The sequence below is a fragment of the Colletotrichum scovillei genome (genome assembly GCF_011075155.1).
Source record: "Colletotrichum scovillei strain TJNH1 chromosome Unknown Contig00002, whole genome shotgun sequence".
NCBI classification, from domain to species: domain Eukaryota; kingdom Fungi; phylum Ascomycota; class Sordariomycetes; order Glomerellales; family Glomerellaceae; genus Colletotrichum; species Colletotrichum scovillei.
The window spans coordinates 4,020,499-4,037,114 of NW_023336260.1; the positions used below are offsets into that span (position 1 = coordinate 4,020,499).

At 52.6% G+C, this 16,616-nt stretch overlaps 6 protein-coding genes across 6 annotated transcripts; 2 read left to right on the plus strand and 4 right to left on the minus strand.

Moving 5' to 3' along the window:
- Positions 1-41: 41 nt before the first annotated feature.
- On the minus strand, positions 42-1,438 carry HER10_EVM0001979 (F-box domain-containing protein; the record flags this gene model as incomplete). The annotated part of the gene is made up of 3 exons (XM_035471710.1): positions 42-389; positions 544-1,036; positions 1,122-1,438. The coding sequence occupies 3 exons, from the start codon at positions 1,436-1,438 to the stop codon at positions 42-44; spliced, it is 1,158 nt and encodes a 385-aa protein (XP_035336936.1).
- A 917-nt stretch (positions 1,439-2,355) lies between these two features.
- On the minus strand, positions 2,356-3,659 carry HER10_EVM0004024 (F-box domain-containing protein; the record flags this gene model as incomplete). Its single annotated transcript, XM_035473684.1, has 3 exons — positions 2,356-2,700; positions 2,777-3,314; positions 3,376-3,659. 3 exons carry the CDS (start codon positions 3,657-3,659, stop codon positions 2,356-2,358), a joined length of 1,167 nt encoding a protein of 388 aa, XP_035337095.1.
- Positions 3,660-5,978: 2,319 nt separating this feature from the next.
- On the minus strand, positions 5,979-7,088 carry HER10_EVM0010628 (short-chain dehydrogenase). The gene is made up of 3 exons (XM_035480081.1): positions 6,947-7,088; positions 6,578-6,833; positions 5,979-6,516 (listed from the first exon to the last, which is right to left on the minus strand). The coding sequence occupies exons 1-3, from the start codon at positions 6,982-6,984 to the stop codon at positions 6,022-6,024; spliced, it is 789 nt and encodes a 262-aa protein (XP_035337639.1). The 5' UTR covers positions 6,985-7,088; the 3' UTR covers positions 5,979-6,021.
- Positions 7,089-7,525: 437 nt separating this feature from the next.
- HER10_EVM0005874 (Ras family protein) lies at positions 7,526-9,535 on the plus strand. The gene is made up of 4 exons (XM_035475477.1): positions 7,526-8,003; positions 8,084-8,148; positions 8,235-8,364; positions 8,431-9,535. The coding sequence occupies exons 1-4, from the start codon at positions 7,941-7,943 to the stop codon at positions 9,175-9,177; spliced, it is 1,005 nt and encodes a 334-aa protein (XP_035337239.1). The 5' UTR covers positions 7,526-7,940; the 3' UTR covers positions 9,178-9,535.
- Positions 9,536-11,143: 1,608 nt separating this feature from the next.
- Positions 11,144-14,263, plus strand: HER10_EVM0000237 (glycosyl hydrolase family 2). The gene is made up of 2 exons (XM_035482823.1): positions 11,144-12,132; positions 12,186-14,263. The coding sequence occupies exons 1-2, from the start codon at positions 11,548-11,550 to the stop codon at positions 14,232-14,234; spliced, it is 2,634 nt and encodes an 877-aa protein (XP_035336787.1). The 5' UTR covers positions 11,144-11,547; the 3' UTR covers positions 14,235-14,263.
- A 227-nt stretch (positions 14,264-14,490) lies between these two features.
- On the minus strand, positions 14,491-15,777 carry HER10_EVM0006244 (xylose isomerase TIM barrel; the record flags this gene model as incomplete). Its single annotated transcript, XM_035475835.1, has 7 exons — positions 14,491-14,590; positions 14,680-14,852; positions 14,919-15,021; positions 15,090-15,248; positions 15,311-15,448; positions 15,508-15,601; positions 15,675-15,777. The coding sequence occupies 7 exons, from the start codon at positions 15,775-15,777 to the stop codon at positions 14,491-14,493; spliced, it is 870 nt and encodes a 289-aa protein (XP_035337271.1).
- Between the last annotated feature and the right edge of the window lie 839 nt (positions 15,778-16,616).

Sequence of the window (16,616 nt, forward strand, 5' to 3'; positions counted from 1 at the left end):
GCGACCTTCGTTCTCAAGGCAACGATATCCGGTGCAAGCAACTAGGCAGCCTTGTTGATGACGGGCCAGCCCTTCTTTATCAAGCCCAGTCCAAGATTGTTGGCATTCTTGCTCTTGACTCTGATCACGTCACGACTCTGTCCGACTGACTGGTAGAATCTGGCGCCCTTGTCGCACTTCAACAACAGTGCCTTCAGGGTTTTGCACTGCTGAAAGAACCGAGTTGCGTTTAGTGTAGAAGATTCCCGATTCAAGTGGTTGGCCCGAAGTTCTTTAATCCGTGCCTGCAAAGCTTGACCGCTCAGTCCCCGCGGTGGATAGACGACAGGAATCTCAGTCAAAGCCAACTTCTCCAAGTGGTTGAGATTTTTAAGGACTGGAATTAAATCCTATAATGAACCATGAGCAAAGATTTACAAGTGCCTGCAGACGACCATTCGCCTTGACGTAGGGGATGAACAGCATTGAAAAACGTAGCAGGTACGAGGGGCAAAGGAGAAGCGGACGGGAGGGGATAATTGCGCGTCACGCTCGCGAACGTACCGAGACTCTGGTGAACTTCAATTCGCCATCTATGAGGAGGTAGTTGATAGATGGAAAGAGCTTCACGACTTCCTTAAGATCATCACGTTTCCAATGCGCCTTGTAGAGCTCTACCGTTGCAAGGTTTTTCAACTTTGGGGCGATAATTCTGAGGCCGGCCGTGTGCATAAGTGAGCCGTTGAGGTCCAGACTTAGACATCGAAGGTTTGGAAATGTCTGAGGGATGAAGCTGACGGTGGTCGATGAAGGGTATGTCAAGACTCGGACGGATTGCAGGCATGCTTTCTGCTTGCCAAGCTCTGCACGGAAGAGGGCGACCATGGACTTGTTTCCACACTTGAAGGTGAGACGAACTTCCTCTGGGGTGGTCTTGAGCAAAACCTTGACGAGAAGTGCTGCTGTGGCTCTTGAGCATGGGATAATGGATGGGTCGTAGTCATTCCGCCACTTCGTGGGAGGCCACTCGGGGCCTTGGGTGCAAAGAGACAAGTGGCTTGAGAGACGTTAGCATTTAGAGCCAGGTAGTTGAGAGAGGTGACGCTGAAACAAATGGCGAGGACGATTGAGCGTGGACTTACCGTATGGAACCCAGAATCAGCGCGTTATTTTCGATGGCTTGGAGTTGGGAATGGATCTCGTTCTCATTGACTGTTCGACAGACAGTCTTGAAGAGGTCAGAGATGGTGAAAACACGGAAGAGTTTGCAGCCCCGTGACATTTCTCTGAGGCTGCTTCGATCCTCAAAGTAGAGGCCTTTTCGACTTTTAGAAAGCTTGGCAAATCCGATGATCTCGATGATCAGCTCCAGAGGCAAGGTCATGAGGCTGGCGCTCGATGGGGGAGTGGAGACGACCGCTTCGGTTGCGGTATAGCCGCGACCTCTGGAACTATCCATCGTAGCAGTAGTTTCTTAGATGACTTTTGTCGATAGATAGCTTGAAGAAGTTAGAATATGAAAGGGGTGAGCGAGGAGAGGTTCGGTTGCTCAGGAAGGTGCCAAGAGAAAGAAATTGAGTACCAGGCGAGGAAGTAGCGAGTGCTGGAAATATAAGAAAGTATTACAGATGGCCCAGGACAAACCTTTTATAATGCGAATTCCGGTGCGTGAAGGAAGTTGCGAGAAGGTGCGGCTTTTCGAATTTAACAAAGAGTTGAGGCAGTTGTAGGAAGTGACCACCTTGGGAGGGGATTCAGGGCAAGTGGAAGCCAAATACTGGAAATAGTAGGCACTTCACACCAATTACTTATCACATCCTTCCATTAAGGTAGAATCTCAGGCCGTCGAGGTTCAATTCACTCCAAATTGTCTTGACTGCCAGACCACCGTGGACGCCTTGGATGTTCTACCTTTCCCTGCTTCAATGAGGAGCAATAAAGAGAGGCAGTTCACAAACATTCGCCGTTCTCTCTAGGCAGGCCATAAAACGAGGAGAAGGGGACTGAACCAAAAATGAACAAAGATTAGTCACGAGCTCAGAGATGCCACTTTCTTTGACGACAAAGATCACAATAGATAAGACACAAAGTCTAGTCCAAAGTACCGTTGAGAATCATGATGTTCTTTTGCCAAATAAGATCCCATTTCAATTGAACGCCATGACAAGTTGTGCATTTGTGCACTTCACTACCTAGCCCTTATGCCCTTGTATCACACAGCAATGTCGCCTCTAGTAGGCCAACTATTAGGTGCTTGGGCAGGGAAACAGATAAAGCAGGATGAATCGCAAATAACCTCAAAGTACGGTCCCGAAACTTCTCGCGGGCATAGGCATGGCATGACTCCTTGGCCAAAAAGACACAAGGCTAAGGTCCTCAGGCAACAGGCCAAGGGAATTTCTGCACGCCATCCGAGAATTTGACGTCGATAAGTTGTCCTTGGTTGTCTTTGACGGGAACAAAGCAATGTCCCTGAAAAGATCGGTCCATGATGTAGAGAACTTCCAAGTTGGGAAGGTTCTGCCAGACTCTCCACGCCTGGTCGTATCTCCGGGATCTAGCATCGTGGAAACCGATGGCGGGGAGTAGCTTCTTGGCCATGGTCGAGGCCTGGTAGTGAACAGGCAAGATCGCATCCAGAGGTGAGGAAGCCAGGCCTCGCTCATCACTGAGTGCAAGAACCTTGAGGTTGGCCATAGGCGCCAGGTGTCCAGTTGCTAACTAATGTGCGAAACTGGTCAGCAGGGCGTTCATGAGACCTGCAGTGAGGCAGATAAAGAATGCAATAGTAACTTACCTGCAGATCCCATCTTGGCCGTACCGGGGAACCTCCAAAGGCCATAGTTCCGCCCATCGTCAAGCGAGATATCTGGGGGAAGATTGCCTGGACCTCTTGGAAGTCACTGACCTCCCATCGCATTTTGCAGATCTGGATGGATGCAAGCTGGGGTCCAAGTATGCTCGCAAGGTCGCTCAGACCATCGATCGAGGACAGTTGTCTGTTCAAAGGCGCCTCGAAGCTGAAAGCTTTGAGATTCGGAAAGGCGGTTACGATGAAGCCGATGTCTGACGTGATGGGGAAAGACAATGCAGTGATCGATAAGAAATCGTACTGAATTGAATCCATGATCCGCCGAGACACCGGTCTGATGAGAGACAACGTTGCCTTGAATCGAAAGTCCATCCGGAGTTCCCGAAGATTATGCATTTCGCCAATGAGAGACATGACGTCCCTCGGAGTTGACGGTCCGCAGGCGGCCTTGGGGCCTTGGATCTGGATAAAGCGGCCGGGGGTTCGTGAGGATGGCGGACCTTCTGTGTAGATGCTGAGTACTCTGAGAGGAATTAATTGTTAGTCAACAGACCTGTGCCATGCGGGTAGATTACAAGACATACTGTACGGAACGAAGGATGAGTTTGTTGCGATACACTCCCATCATACGACGGGCGAGGGCATCTTCAGCGCAGCTTATCTGGGAAACTCGGAAGATGATGGGAATGCTGAGACCTCTCATGAGTCGGCTAGTGCTCGAGATCGGGAGGAGAGAAATGTTGTTGGCATCCATCTGGCGCATAATTTCCAAGATGAGCTCTTGGGGCATCCGTTGGAGCGGGAATCCACCGTTGCCGCCGTTGGTAGGGGGCTGGCCAGGGAATTGAATGGGAGCGATGGCACTCATCTTGTCGCTGGCGGCAGATGAGAAACAAAGATGCTTTCGTATGAGGAAAGTATTTGCAATGCTCAGTGTGTGTGGGATGAGGGTGAGAGTGAGATGGGAAAGTGAGGCAATCTCGTGTGAGCGCGGCAAATATTTCCGAGACTCGATGGATTTTGACAAGGAGAAAGGCTGTAGTGAGCAAAAGTGAAAGGAAAAGTGACAGGCGATCTCGCAAGACTGGAAGTGTCTGCGAGACTCGATGGGTGTTGAGAGGAAGAAATTCCAAGGTGAGTGAGGGTGAAAAGGAAAAGTGGCAGGCCAAAGACGCGACTGAGGTGGAAGTTTTCAGAAAAAAGCAGGAAGGTACGCTCATCCTTCACCCGGTCGTACCTTCCATAGTAGGCGGTGTGATTTTATTTTTTACGAAGTTGCGTATTCAGTCACTCACGTGTTCAGTATGATGATGCAGTAGACACTCTGGATTCTGGAGTCTGGAATCAGTATTTTGAAGACAGCCATTGTAGCCCCTTTGTTTGTTACTAGCCCTCGTCCCTTCCTTCTTCTTCGCCTTTCGTCTTTGTGCAAAATTGATTTCATTCATCTTGAAGCTGTCTGTCCAGTCTTCTTATAAATATTGGTATTGGTGTAATGGTGTTTTTGCTGAAAAGCTGCTCATCTAAGGCAGGCAACCTTCCTTCGAAAACACAGGTAAAGGTAATATTCAGGCGTTGATCTCCTCCCCGGTATCTGTATATTGCTTTCTTAATACCTCAAATTACATCCATGCTACAGATAAAATCGCATCGCTTTCGGGGACTCAAGCATCGTCAGCCCTGGGCCCTGTCTATTGATGACCTCTCCTGAGGCAGCCTAGGTAGCCGACTCAACCAGGCTACAAGTATCTTCGGGCCGGTCCTGTCGCTGCCAACCGGATCACCCTGCCTGCAGAACTACGCCTTAGTGTCGTCGTCTAAACCGTCGGAACGACTTTCGCACATTTTCTTGTGGAAATAAATAACAAATGACTTTCTATCAATGAAGACTACATTGAGAAACGCAGAAGGTGCCGTTCTAATCGCGGGATCCACCGATTGAAGTTGAGTCACGACCGGACACTTAAAGTGCCGGGCGAACTATACTCGCGATGATGACCCGATACGTTCCGACCACTCCAGGCAGAATAGCAGCGAGGATTCTCAATTATAAATGGTTTGAGACACGCTTCAAGTTCAATGAATTCGCTATCATTTCTTCGTCGTTAAATAAACACTAAATTAGAAATTCTTCACGATGGACCCTGCAAATTTGGGAGGTCAGGGAACCGAAGTCCTAGGACTGCATGACCACTTTCTCCGAGCGATTAACTTTATGGTAGTTTTATTCCAGCAATCCACCAAAGAGATGAATACTGATTTGCAAATACCAGGCTCCGTATCCCTTCTTTTATCTCTTCCCCACTAGGAGGATCTCCCGGCACTTGTTAGACCTCCAACACACGGACATAACCGTATTTACACTTCGTGGCGTCCCAAAAATACTTAGAGGCCGAGACAGGTTTTTACATCAACTGCTTTCCCTTGGCCTTTGGGTCTGCTACAAGGGAACGCAAACGGTCGTCTACTCCTGGCTAGAGCCTCACTTGCCAAAAGTTGTTGCATCAACGCTCACCACAATTGCCTGCGCTCCTATCCGGCTGTCCTGGACATATCTAGTCACGTCTGACGAGAATGAGAGGGATGGCGCGTCCATGACGTCTCTCTTCACCATACGACGTGCCACATGGCAGCGCTTCATCGCTACAACGATTTTGTGCGACAACTTCGATCTCGTGACGGGCTTATGCCTCAAGTCTTTGTTCGACGCTATCGCCCCATTCCCATCTGACGAAGAGATACTCAGCGGCGAGGCTACGATTCCTGTCTCGTCTTCTCTGACAACCGCTGCCTTGATTCTTCCGACTGTCATGCTCCTATGGATACCGGAAACACTAATCTCCACCTATGCTGCTACTGCTGCACTTTACCAACAATCGGAAGTCGACAAAGGATGGTTGTATGGCGTCGCGGAGGACATTCGTACTGGAATTCACCCCATGAGTTTACAACTCTGTCGAGGCCTGTCCCAGGACTACTTGCTCGGATCCGTCAGTGTTCTAGGGATTGCTTTGGCTCCGACGGCTGGTTGGGTGCTGTTTCGGCGACATGCATGGGAACGTGACCTCATGTAAGAGAATGTGTCTTGCGGCAGCAAAGGATGTAGTCTGAAATACCACCCACCTCAACCTTAAAAACTACCTACGTTGCAATTTGACTTCACATTTATGTTCACACGCTTTCATGTCGTGTACAAGCATGTATAGTTGTGTTGATTGAATAGAACTCGGCTACATCTTACTCGGCATCCGCATGCCACCATCTAACCTCAACACTGTCCCGTTGAGCATCACATTCTCAATAGCATGCCGTGCTAGTGCCGCGAATTCCTCAGGCTTACCCGCACGTACGGGAAACTCCATAGAACGCTCGAGACTGGCGCGGACCTTGTCGGACATCATGGACGTCATCCGTGACTCGAATAGACTCGGGGCGATGGTGACAACGCGGATGCCGAAGCGGGCAAGGTCGCGGGTCATGGGAAGCGTCATGGCCGCGACGGCACCCTTACTCGCTGCATAAGCGACCTGGCCCTTTTGGCCGTCAAAGGCTGCAGACGATGCGACCATGATGACGATGCCGCGCTCGCCGTCGGGCTTGGAGGGCTCGTTTTTGGCCATGAGAGCCAGTGCCTGGCGGGTGAGATCGATGGTGCCGCGTAGGTTGATGTTTAGGACAAAATCCCAAGCATCCAGGCCGAATGGCTCGCCATGGCGGTCCAGAATCTGGCTCGAGTGTTAGACATGTACAACACGGTAGTAGCCAGACTCAGGGATGGAAGCATACAGATGACGGGTTACCAACACCGGCTGCTGGGATGACACCTCCGACGGGCTTTCCGGACTCCTTTACCCAGGCGGCGGTTCCCTGGACGGCGGCCTCGATGCTCTTGGTGTCCAGAACATCGCAGACAAAGAACTTTGCAGAGGAGCCCAGCTTGGACACCAGCTCATTGCCGCTATCCTCATTCATGTCCAGAATAGCGACGTTTCCTCCATTGTTGCATATATCCTCCACGCAGGCCTGTCCTAGGCCAGACGCGCTGTCATGGGATGAAGGTTAGCGTGGTGGTCATTGGCATGTGATCAGGGATGACGGGCGAGTTGGACCACGGAGAGAAGCCTGTTGAGTGAGGAGTTGAGATGCATTGCTTACCCGCCAGAGATGATGAAAGTGTGGCCTGAGATCTTCATGATGATGTTTGTCTATGAAAAAGTATAAATCAAATCACATGCGTTGGCAGTTGGGGGATGGATGTCAAAGGAGGTCAAATAGGACGGTGTTGAGGTGAGAGCTTACAGCGGGTGCTCCACTAAAGCTCGGTAGTCCGGTGAGGAACAAAGTCAAGCCTCGGCAGCCGGTGTAGACTCGGTGAACAGAATGGTCCCACTTATGGTGGGCAAAGTGTCAAGCCACGATTGGCGGGGTCACCTGAGGCAGTACGTACTCTTGGGGCTGGAACTGGAGTGCAGGACCAATGGAATTCTGTCTCGGGCCGTCTGATAAGGCTCCGAGGTACGTAATCGCAGCAGCCACACTCCTGGCACGTGCGCTGTACGCGGGTGGGCTTGACGTTGGCGCTCGAGCCCCCCATCCCATGTCGCAGACCCAGCGGAGCCCGGCGGAGGCCCGGCCCAGTTGTCTGGCGGTGGTGTGCCGTCATTGCAGCCCAGCACTAGACCTTTAGGTGCTTTGCCAGCACACTTTACTGCACCAACCAACTACCTGAACGCAATCAGCGCAAGGCATAGGTACCTAGGAAGCGCACCTCAACCGACGTCAATCTTCCTTTTCCCGTCCCTTGCCCAACTCGAAACAACAAACCCGATCTGACGCCTTTTCGTTGCTCGTTGCGACCTCAACATCGCCGCCAGTCCCAGAGGCCGCCGATTCTTTATATCCTCCTTTTCTCTATGCCTAGCATTTCTTGCTTTTCACGAATCGAAACTTGCGCCTGAGCGCGTTATCGGCCCAAACTAGAACTGTCACCGTCTTTTGCTTACAAACTGCACGACTTTCCCTCCTCCTCCTCCGCCATTTAGCTTCCTTCCCGGCCTTATCGCCGCTGCGCCGCTGTCGCCCGATATTTACGACCGATACACCCCATCGCGCCGCATACCATACCTTGTACACATTCCGCACCGCCACGATGACGAGACCGCGTCGTTCCAGCGCCGCGAGCGAGGAGAGCAACGGCACCGCCGGCGAACAGGTGAGGAACCACCTGAACGAACTCCGACCCGATAACGACCGGAACCATGGGATGGGATAGCATACTGACGGAGTGCGCAGGAGCTGGGTAGCATGTACGACTACTTGGCAAAGATTATCTTGCTGGGACCAAGCGGGACGGGCAAGTGAGTGGCATCAACACCCGAACAGGAGCACGCGACCAACTCCGGCCCTCGCATATAGCTGACATGGCGCTTCTCCGCGATCTCAGGTCCTGTCTGCTTCACCGCTTCGTCAAGAACGAGTGGAGAGTCCTGTCGTCACAGACTATCGGCGTTGAGTTTGCAAGCAAGATCATCAAAGTCGGCACCGGATCACGGCGGAAACGGATAAAGCTTCAGGTATGCCCTCGAAGCTCTCTACAGTGCGATGGACAAGGAAGGCGATGCTGATTACAGGAACACCAGCTTTGGGATACGGCCGGCACCGAACGATTCCGCTCCGTTTCGCGATCATATTACCGAGGCGCCGCCGGGGCTATCCTCGTCTACGATGTCACAAATCACAGCAGTTTCCGCGGTCTACAGCCCTTCCTCAATGACGCCCGCGCACTAGCATCCCCGAATCTATCATGCCTATTGGTAGGCAACAAGCTCGATCTCGCTTCCGACCAACTTATCGATACAAGCCTTCCTCCGCCAACACCGAGCAGTGTCGGCTCCATGTCGTACTTTGCAAACGGCTCCGTCGGATCAACGGGGACAAGCCTGCCATCGCTCGGCACGCAGCAGAAGGCCACGGAGGCGCCGGAAGGGCGTGAAGTCAGTAATGCGGATGCGAACAGATGGGCAGGGACGGTCGGGATCCCGGTGGTGATGGAATCGAGCGCGTTCAATGGCGAAAATGTTGACGAAATCTTTGCAAGGCTCGCTAGAATGATCCTTACCAAGATCGAGCTGGGTGACATCGATCCGGACGACCCGATGAGTGGCATTCAATACGGCGACGGATACGGAGGCGGATGGAATGCGGGAGCCAGCGACGGCGCGAGCATCAAGAGTTCCATGACTGGCGCGACACTCGATGAAGCGGCGGGAGGCGTCCGCAGACGAAGAGGCCGACGAAACACGCGCAGCGGCGCAAACTGGGGGCTGAGAGACTGGGAAGAGGTCTTTACCTTGTCGAACCGACGAAGAGGGGGCAACTGCTGCTGAGGTGTTTTTGCCGTACGGTGCCATAAGGTGCCATAAGGTGCCGTATGGTGAAAGAGAAGAGACGAAACTTGGATTCTTGCTGGCTGGTATCTTTGGGCGTGGAGTTTTGCGAGGCGTCTTTATTGTCCACGGGATGGTCCATCACGGGACCGGATACTAAGGTACGGGCTCGAGGGTCCGAGATTAGCGTTGTATTTGATTTTGATTGACGACGAAGGAGCCACGTTCGCTTCACAGGTCGAAGTTGGGGGAGCTGGCGTTACGGGATAGATACCTTGCTCCCAGATCGGAGCTGGTCGCACACATACACGCTTCGCTTTCACAACTACATACATTAATGACACCTTTTGGAACATGCAGACAAGGCGAGTGCTTTTGGTATTGATGATGTGACTTTTGGGGTCGCCTGGCAGGATTTGACTGAGGGGCGTATGGAAATGTCTACATGATCTGATTTGAATTTGGAATTGGAAAGGCAATCTTGACAGTCTTGCGACGGAGCTTTGGCCTCCTGGATTGTTGACAGATGTAATATCTCGAGTCTGATATTGGCCGTGAAGTGAAGGACATGATGAACGGCGGGAATGCGTCCGTCCCACTGGAAGCCCACTTGGGCGATGTGATGCTAGAGGATGAGAAGGACGGCACAATTGGAAACTTGAAACGGCGAGCTGCAGAAATGCAATGCATTCGTAACACGGCCGAGAAAGCCAGCGATTCAAAACCAAAGAAACCTCTTGCCGTATTGTAAGAGCGAGGGGGACTGACAACGTGGAAGGTGGCCGTCATGAGGCTATCCTCGGGCCCTGGAGCATCGGAGAATGATGCAGCGATTCCCACGCCTATTCCCAACAGAGAAGACGGAGGGCCTCCCTCCGCGAAGGAACCCCACCGAGGTGAGCAGGGGTCTCCAAGGTGGAATTGGGGGAAACTTTTGGATATTTGGGGTAAAGAGGCGGTTCTCCACTTCGTCGGTGGTGATTTATATCCCCGATGGTGAGACTTGACGATATTTATGGGAATTGGGACAAAGGCCTTCGAATAGGAAGAGTTGCCGATTTGCCATGACGAGTTGTACCTAAGAGGATACCGGCGTGATGGGAACGGTCTCTTGCCAAGAACATGTGCTGCGCCGTCAGTGGGCTTCTCTACTGTAGAACCAGCCCGGTCAAGGTGAGGTAGGTGAGGGGCAACATTGCCATCACAGACGTTCTCATGTTAGTTGGACTCTTAGAACACAAGGTAAAGGGTCACCTCACTCAGACCCCTTGGTCTTGCAGCCATGTGCGTGGCTTCCTCCGAATGCAGCCCGCCGGCAGGTTGACTTTATCCAGCAAGGGATGTAACCACACCGTGGCAGCACACTTTAAACAATGTTCCATTCCTAATCCTAGAGAACAGACAATCTTGTGCCTATGTTGGAGAAAAAGAGGCGTCCCTCATTCTCCGCGCGTACCTGGCTTGTACCAGAAGGGGAATACCGGTACGTGAGAGCAGACAAGGTGGGAGGTGTGGGGGAGCTGGCTTCCAGGGAATCCAAGGGAAAAAAGCCTATTGGGGAAAAGGTGCCCTGGATCATGGATCGGGCATGGAGGGTATGGAGATGCATCTCGGCGGATGTCGTCCCGTCGTTCAGACTGAGGCAAATTGCACGAGGTTGGAGGAGACGCTCATCCTAGGAACTGGACATGTTGATCGGACTTCAGGGATGTTTTGGCTAGAATAGCTGTGCGCCGTTCCCGAGGTGAGGCGAGCTATACGAATTAGTGTAGAGGAAGCTCAATTCCCTGACAAAGACCAAAAGCATGAGATGAGGTGAGATGAGAGGTGGTGAGGTGAACTCAAGTGGAGAGAGCTCCCCGGTCTGGTATGAGTGAGGGTGGTGCATGGATGAGATGGTGAGGAGTATATGAAGGCGACACATCCTCCCAGCCTTTCACGCGTATGGCAGTCATTTTGTTTGAAGATTCTCTGAGAGGTTCCATCATCAGCTACACTAATCCGTTTACTCACCGCTACTCCGCATCGTCGTGAGGTTGCCAATTGAGCGAGGATTCTGTCTTGTCTCATTCACCCTCGAAGTTCTCACAGTGAGATACCCAGCAACACGACTTGCCCCTCGGCCCCTCCAACCCCCCGTCCCTGTCCCGGACCACCATCTAAGGCACCTTAAGGTACCCATCTACCCCGCCATCCTCCGCGGGGCACCTGCGCTCGGTGCGCTCATCCACGACTTCATCGTCGCTCTTGCGCGCGCCTGCAAATATCCCGGGATTCCTCTCTTTTATCTTTGGTGAGATCCCACCCATCTACTCCTTCAATTGGCATCTCTGCACACCTTCATTGCATCCCCAAGTGCTTCCCCACGCAATGCGCGTTCATCCAGAGCTCATCCGCAGCTCGACCACAGCTAACACCTCCAGCCACCGCCGCCCCCTCCAAACAATGGCATCACGAACCGTCATCCCAGTCGACAAGAACTGGCAGTTTAAGCAGGCCGACAAAGAAGACAGCGAGCTCCTTGCCGTCAGTCAGTTCCCAACAAACGTCCACCTCGACCTCATTCACCACAACGTCATCCCCGACCCCTTCATTGGCAAAAACGAGCTCGACGTCCAGTGGATTGGAGAGGTGCAATGGCTGTACAAGACCACATTCGCCTCTGAGGCCATCCCCGAGGGTGCCAAGGCAATCTTGGCCTTTGACGGTCTCGACACCTTTGCTACCGTTGTTCTCAATGGCAAGACAATCCTAGAAACGGATAACATGTTCACACCAGAGCGTGTCGATGTCACATCCGTCCTGAAAAAGGATGGGGAGAACGAGCTCGAGATCACCTTCGACAGCGCATACCTACGGGGTTGGAAGCTGGTTGAGAAGTACCCCGATCACAAGTGGGGATGCTGGAACGGTGACAACTCGAGACTTGCAGTCCGAAAAGCTCAATACCACTGGGTATGCCCGTCGTACACCCTCGATTGTCAGGATGACCGTACTAACACCATCAGGGCTGGGATTGGGGCCCGACTCTTCTGACATGCGGTCCTTGGAGGCCCATCAACCTCGAAATTTACGAGTCACGCCTATCCGATCTTTACTTCGAGACCACTGTCGACGACTCCCTCAAGAGCGCCAAGGTCGTCGCTCACGCTACGACAGAAGGAAAGGCCTCAAAGGTCCGCTTCGATGTGTCACTCGATGGCAAATCGCTGGCCTCTGAGACGATCGACGCCAAAGCCGATGCGGATATCGCAGCAACGTTCCAAATACAAGACCCTGCACTGTGGTACCCAATTCGCTACGGCAAGCAGCCCTTATACACCGTGACAGCCACCCTCCTCAGCGGCAGCGACGAGGTCGATAACCTGTCCAAGAAGATTGGTATCCGCAAGGTCGAGCTGGTGCAAAGACCGGTCAAGGAGCAACCGGGAACATCGTTCTTCTTTCAAGTCAACAACGTCCCCATCTTCTGCGGTGGAAGCGACTGGATCCCTGCGGACAACTTCATCCCTCGCATCAGCAAGGAGAGGTACTATGACTGGATCCGCCTGCTGGCAGACGGCAACCAATTCATGGTTCGTGTCTGGGGTGGTGGCATCTACGAGGAGCAGGAGTTCTACGATGCCTGCGACGAGTACGGCATCCTCGTGTGGCAAGACTTCATGTTCGGATGCGGTAACTACCCTACCTGGCCAGATCTTTTAAAGTCCATCGACAGAGAGGCGAGAGAGAACGTCAAGATGCTGCGTCACCATCCCTCCATTGTCATTTGGGCGGGCAACAACGAAGACTACCAGTATGCAGAGAGCGAGAATCTGACATACGATCTCGCAAACAAGGACGCAGAGAGCTGGCTCAAGACGGACTTCCCTGCGCGATACATTTACGAAAAGATCCTCGTCGATACGTGCAAAGACCTCATCCCCGACACCTACTACCATTTTGGCAGCCCTTGGAGTGGGGAGGACACCAGAGACCCTACGGTCGGCGATCTTCACCAGTGGAACGTCTGGCACGGTACACAAGAAAAGTACCAAAACTTCGACAAGCTCGTCGGCCGCTTCGTGTCAGAATTCGGCATGGAGGCATTCCCCTCGGTCAAGACCATTGATGCATACCTGCCCAAAGGCAAAGACGACCCAGACCGCTACCCTCAATCCTCGACCGTCGACTTCCACAACAAGGCCGACGGCCACGAGCGCCGCATTGCCTTGTACTTGGTCGAGAATTTCCGCTACGCACCCGATCCTTTGGAGCACTTTGTCTACTGTACGCAGCTGATGCAGGCTGAATGTCTGGCCTCGGCCTACAGACTGTGGAAGAGGCAGTGGAAGGGTCCCGGCAGGGAATACTGCGGCGGAGCACTGGTATGGCAAATCAACGACTGCTGGCCCGTGACTTCATGGGCCATCTGCGACTACTACCTCCGCCCGAAGCACGCCTACTTCACCGTAAAGCGCGAGATGGCGCCAATCTCCATTGGCATCACCCGCACGGAGCACAAGCACCCCAAGGACAAGTACACGCGCGTCGATATCGAAACCAAGACGCAGATTGAGATTTGGGGCTCGAATCTGCAACTGGAAGACCTGACCGTTGACTTGCTGGTCAAGGCGTGGGACGTCGAGACCGGCGAGGAGACGTACTCGGAGACTGTTGACAAGGGCTTTGTCCTGCCTGAGAACAGGTCAACGGAGATGGCTGCTTTTGAGGTCCCCGTGAGGCAAAAGGGCGATGAGGCCAAGACCGTCGTCGCAGCGTACCTGATTCAGAACGGCAAGCAGATTGCGCGCTACGTCAACTGGCCTGAGCCGCTCAAGTATCTGCACTTGCAGAAGCCCAAGAGCCTGAAGGCGACACTTGCGGAGGGCGGTGATGTGGTAGGGATCAGTGCCGAGGTTCCCGTCAAGGGTGTCGCGTTGGAGGCTGAGGATGATGCTGTGGTGTTCAGCGATAACTTGGTAGACATTGTCCCCGGTGAGGTTGTCAGAATTGGAGTGAAGGGTGCGACCAAGGATACAAAGATTGAGACGAGGTACCTGGGTATGCTCAACTGAATGGGATGCACAGGTAGTGAATCACCTTTGGATTATTTAAGTAAGTAGAATATGATTCAAAAGCAATATTAAGTCTTTCGAATTCCACCCAAGACTGTCAAACGGTGTAATGAATCAAAGACTGTCTATGTCTCCCGAGTCCAAGGTCACGGCCAGTGAGTCTATGGCCTCTAATGAATCAAAGGGAAGTCTCTGTATCCCTCATCTCAAAACAATCATGCCTACCACGTCTCGGCCCCGGAGGCAAGCAATCTGTCTACAAGGCCGCCAAGAAGAGTCCCTCTAGGCGAAGACCCTCGGTATCGGCGACTTCAGTATACACTCTCGGGCTGTGGTAGGGGTGGTACGGGTATGGTCTAGTGTAAGCAGCGAATGTCAGTATGTAACGATGATTCCAACCTTCATGTCTGCTTGTGGGATGGAAAACAAGCTGATTGCAACTCACCCATATTCAGGCGTAAACGAAATCTGATAGTCGGCTCCGCGAGTCGCGCTGTGTTGAATGACCTTTGTCCAGAACCGCTCAAAGAACTCCCTCTCGGGCTTGTAGATTGGGTCTGAAGGGTCGGCGCACTGCGAGGCCTGTGTTGTGCCGATGCGGGCGTGGACGTGGTAGATCTATGGACTTTAGTATCGACATCCATGATCTACGCGCTAGTGTTACGATCACTTCATTCGACTTACATGGGGAATGACCTTCTCGAGAATCTCCTGGTCTTCTACGGACTCGTCCAAGAGACGCTCTGATACGACGACCCAGTGCGAGATGTCGGCGGTTATGCGAAGGCTGAAGTAGGGTAAAGCAGCCACTGTCAGGACATGTGTCGGTGCGCATCATTGTTGGCGAGTACTCACTTTGGCACTCGTTCAAGAATGTACTTTGCCGCGTACGGGTTGAACATGGATCGGTTTCGGTGTGTCTCGTGTGTTACTCGCCCCGCAAACCCCAGTTCCTCGTCGATCTTGAATGTGCCTTGGTAGAACTCGACGGACTGGTCGAGAGTCCAGATGTCGCTATCCCTGGAGTCTTAGTACTCGCCCAGAAACAGTTTGTCACCCGCCAGAGGCGAACATACCTTCCAGATTGGGCATTGACTTTCACGGGCTTGAGAACCTGGGCACGCTCGAGTTGCTTGCGGTAGTGATCGAGGTGGTCTTTTGGCGTCAGGCCTGGTGGCCTGGGACCCACGTACCCGGGCCATGAGGACATGATTCTGAAGCAGGGACATTAGAGCAGGTGGGATGCAGTGGCTAGGCAAGGTCTTAAGCTTACTGTGCGACAAGCTGGAAATCAAACTGATCGAGGATACGTCTCAACTCGGGTAGTTGCTCGGCGGGGATGTCTCTGTAGTCAATTTCGACTCCGGCTACGCGGTGTGGTGAGTCAGTCGCGAGGGTTTTCTCACGATTAGAGCCACAGCAATGCGAATGCGGACTTACTGTAGCCCTTGGCCTTGAGATCTGGGAATAGAGCGACCCAGTTGGCGAAGTTGTCGCCTGGGGAGATGCCCCATAGCGTGCGGAATCGAGCGATGCTAGGCATGTTGACCAAAGTGCAGATACTATGGGATCTAGTAACGGGCAAGAAGACTGACGAAGGAGAGAAAGATCAAAGACAAAGCATCAGCTTCGAGAGACGTAAAGCCTGGTAAGGCGAATATGCGAGGGCGAGGCATTGCTTTTTAAAGCTCTCACAGCTCCCATTAGAAACCCTCCATAGAATTAACCCTGTCCCAAAGCTCCCCGCGATTCCGTCAAACTCGAGAGCTCTTATTCCATCTATAGCCGGCCAATGACCCGAAGCCAATTCGACCAGATGGGCTTCAATGGTGGACCCCGAAAATGGTCCGAAAGCGCCCCAGTCCTGAATCCTTTGCTTTTGCTATAGTCAAACCTGGGGCTGCTTTATGTAGGTAGTCTAGAAGGGATACACTCGGCGAACTTTTACTTGATATGGACAGTCCTCAAAGGAACGGCGCAATGGCATCATCCCGTCCTTTTGTGAACCCCGCGGATTGTAAGCCCCTCCCCCACTTGCCAAAAACGGTAATTTTCCCCTCGGAGTCTGGGGAATAGTGGATCATCCATTCGTTGTGTGAGCTTCAACTCGAGTCTCAAGCTGCCCAAAACTTGTGGTTGAGGAAAGGAAAAAGTACTGAAGGTGTTCTCTGGTTCGAGTAAGACTCGCCTGTTTGTATAGAACCCGTATTCACAAAGGCAGAGCGTCGTGTTTGGGTGTTCCTTGCCGCGCCAGTGTCAAGTCTGACTGGGTGTCAGTAGCTTGAAGGTGCCACATCAGTCTGCATGCTACTTACATCAATGCCATCTTGGAACGCATCGAAATCTGTATCGAAATATTCTCGGTTTTCATTGACGGCCATT

Bases quoted from the DNA above. Each gene is read 5' to 3' on its own strand.
- HER10_EVM0000237 (XM_035482823.1), top strand. From the start codon at position 11,548: ATGCGCGTTCATCCAGAGCTCATCCGCAGCTCGACCACAGCTAACACC. The intron at 12,133-12,185 runs GTATGCCCGTCG...TAACACCATCAG, and splicing joins GAAAAGCTCAATACCACTGG to GGCTGGGATTGGGGCCCGAC.
- HER10_EVM0005874 (XM_035475477.1), top strand. From the start codon at position 7,941: ATGACGAGACCGCGTCGTTCCAGCGCCGCGAGCGAGGAGAGCAACGGC. The intron at 8,004-8,083 runs GTGAGGAACCAC...CGGAGTGCGCAG, and splicing joins ACGGCACCGCCGGCGAACAG to GAGCTGGGTAGCATGTACGA. The intron at 8,365-8,430 runs GTATGCCCTCGA...CAGGAACACCAG, and splicing joins GGAAACGGATAAAGCTTCAG to CTTTGGGATACGGCCGGCAC.
- HER10_EVM0010628 (XM_035480081.1), bottom strand. From the start codon at position 6,984: ATGAAGATCTCAGGCCACACTTTCATCATCTCTGGCGG. The intron at 6,834-6,946 runs GTAAGCAATGCA...ATCCCATGACAG, and splicing joins ACTTTCATCATCTCTGGCGG to CGCGTCTGGCCTAGGACAGG. The intron at 6,517-6,577 runs GTATGCTTCCAT...CACTCGAGCCAG, and splicing joins GTGTTGGTAACCCGTCATCT to ATTCTGGACCGCCATGGCGA.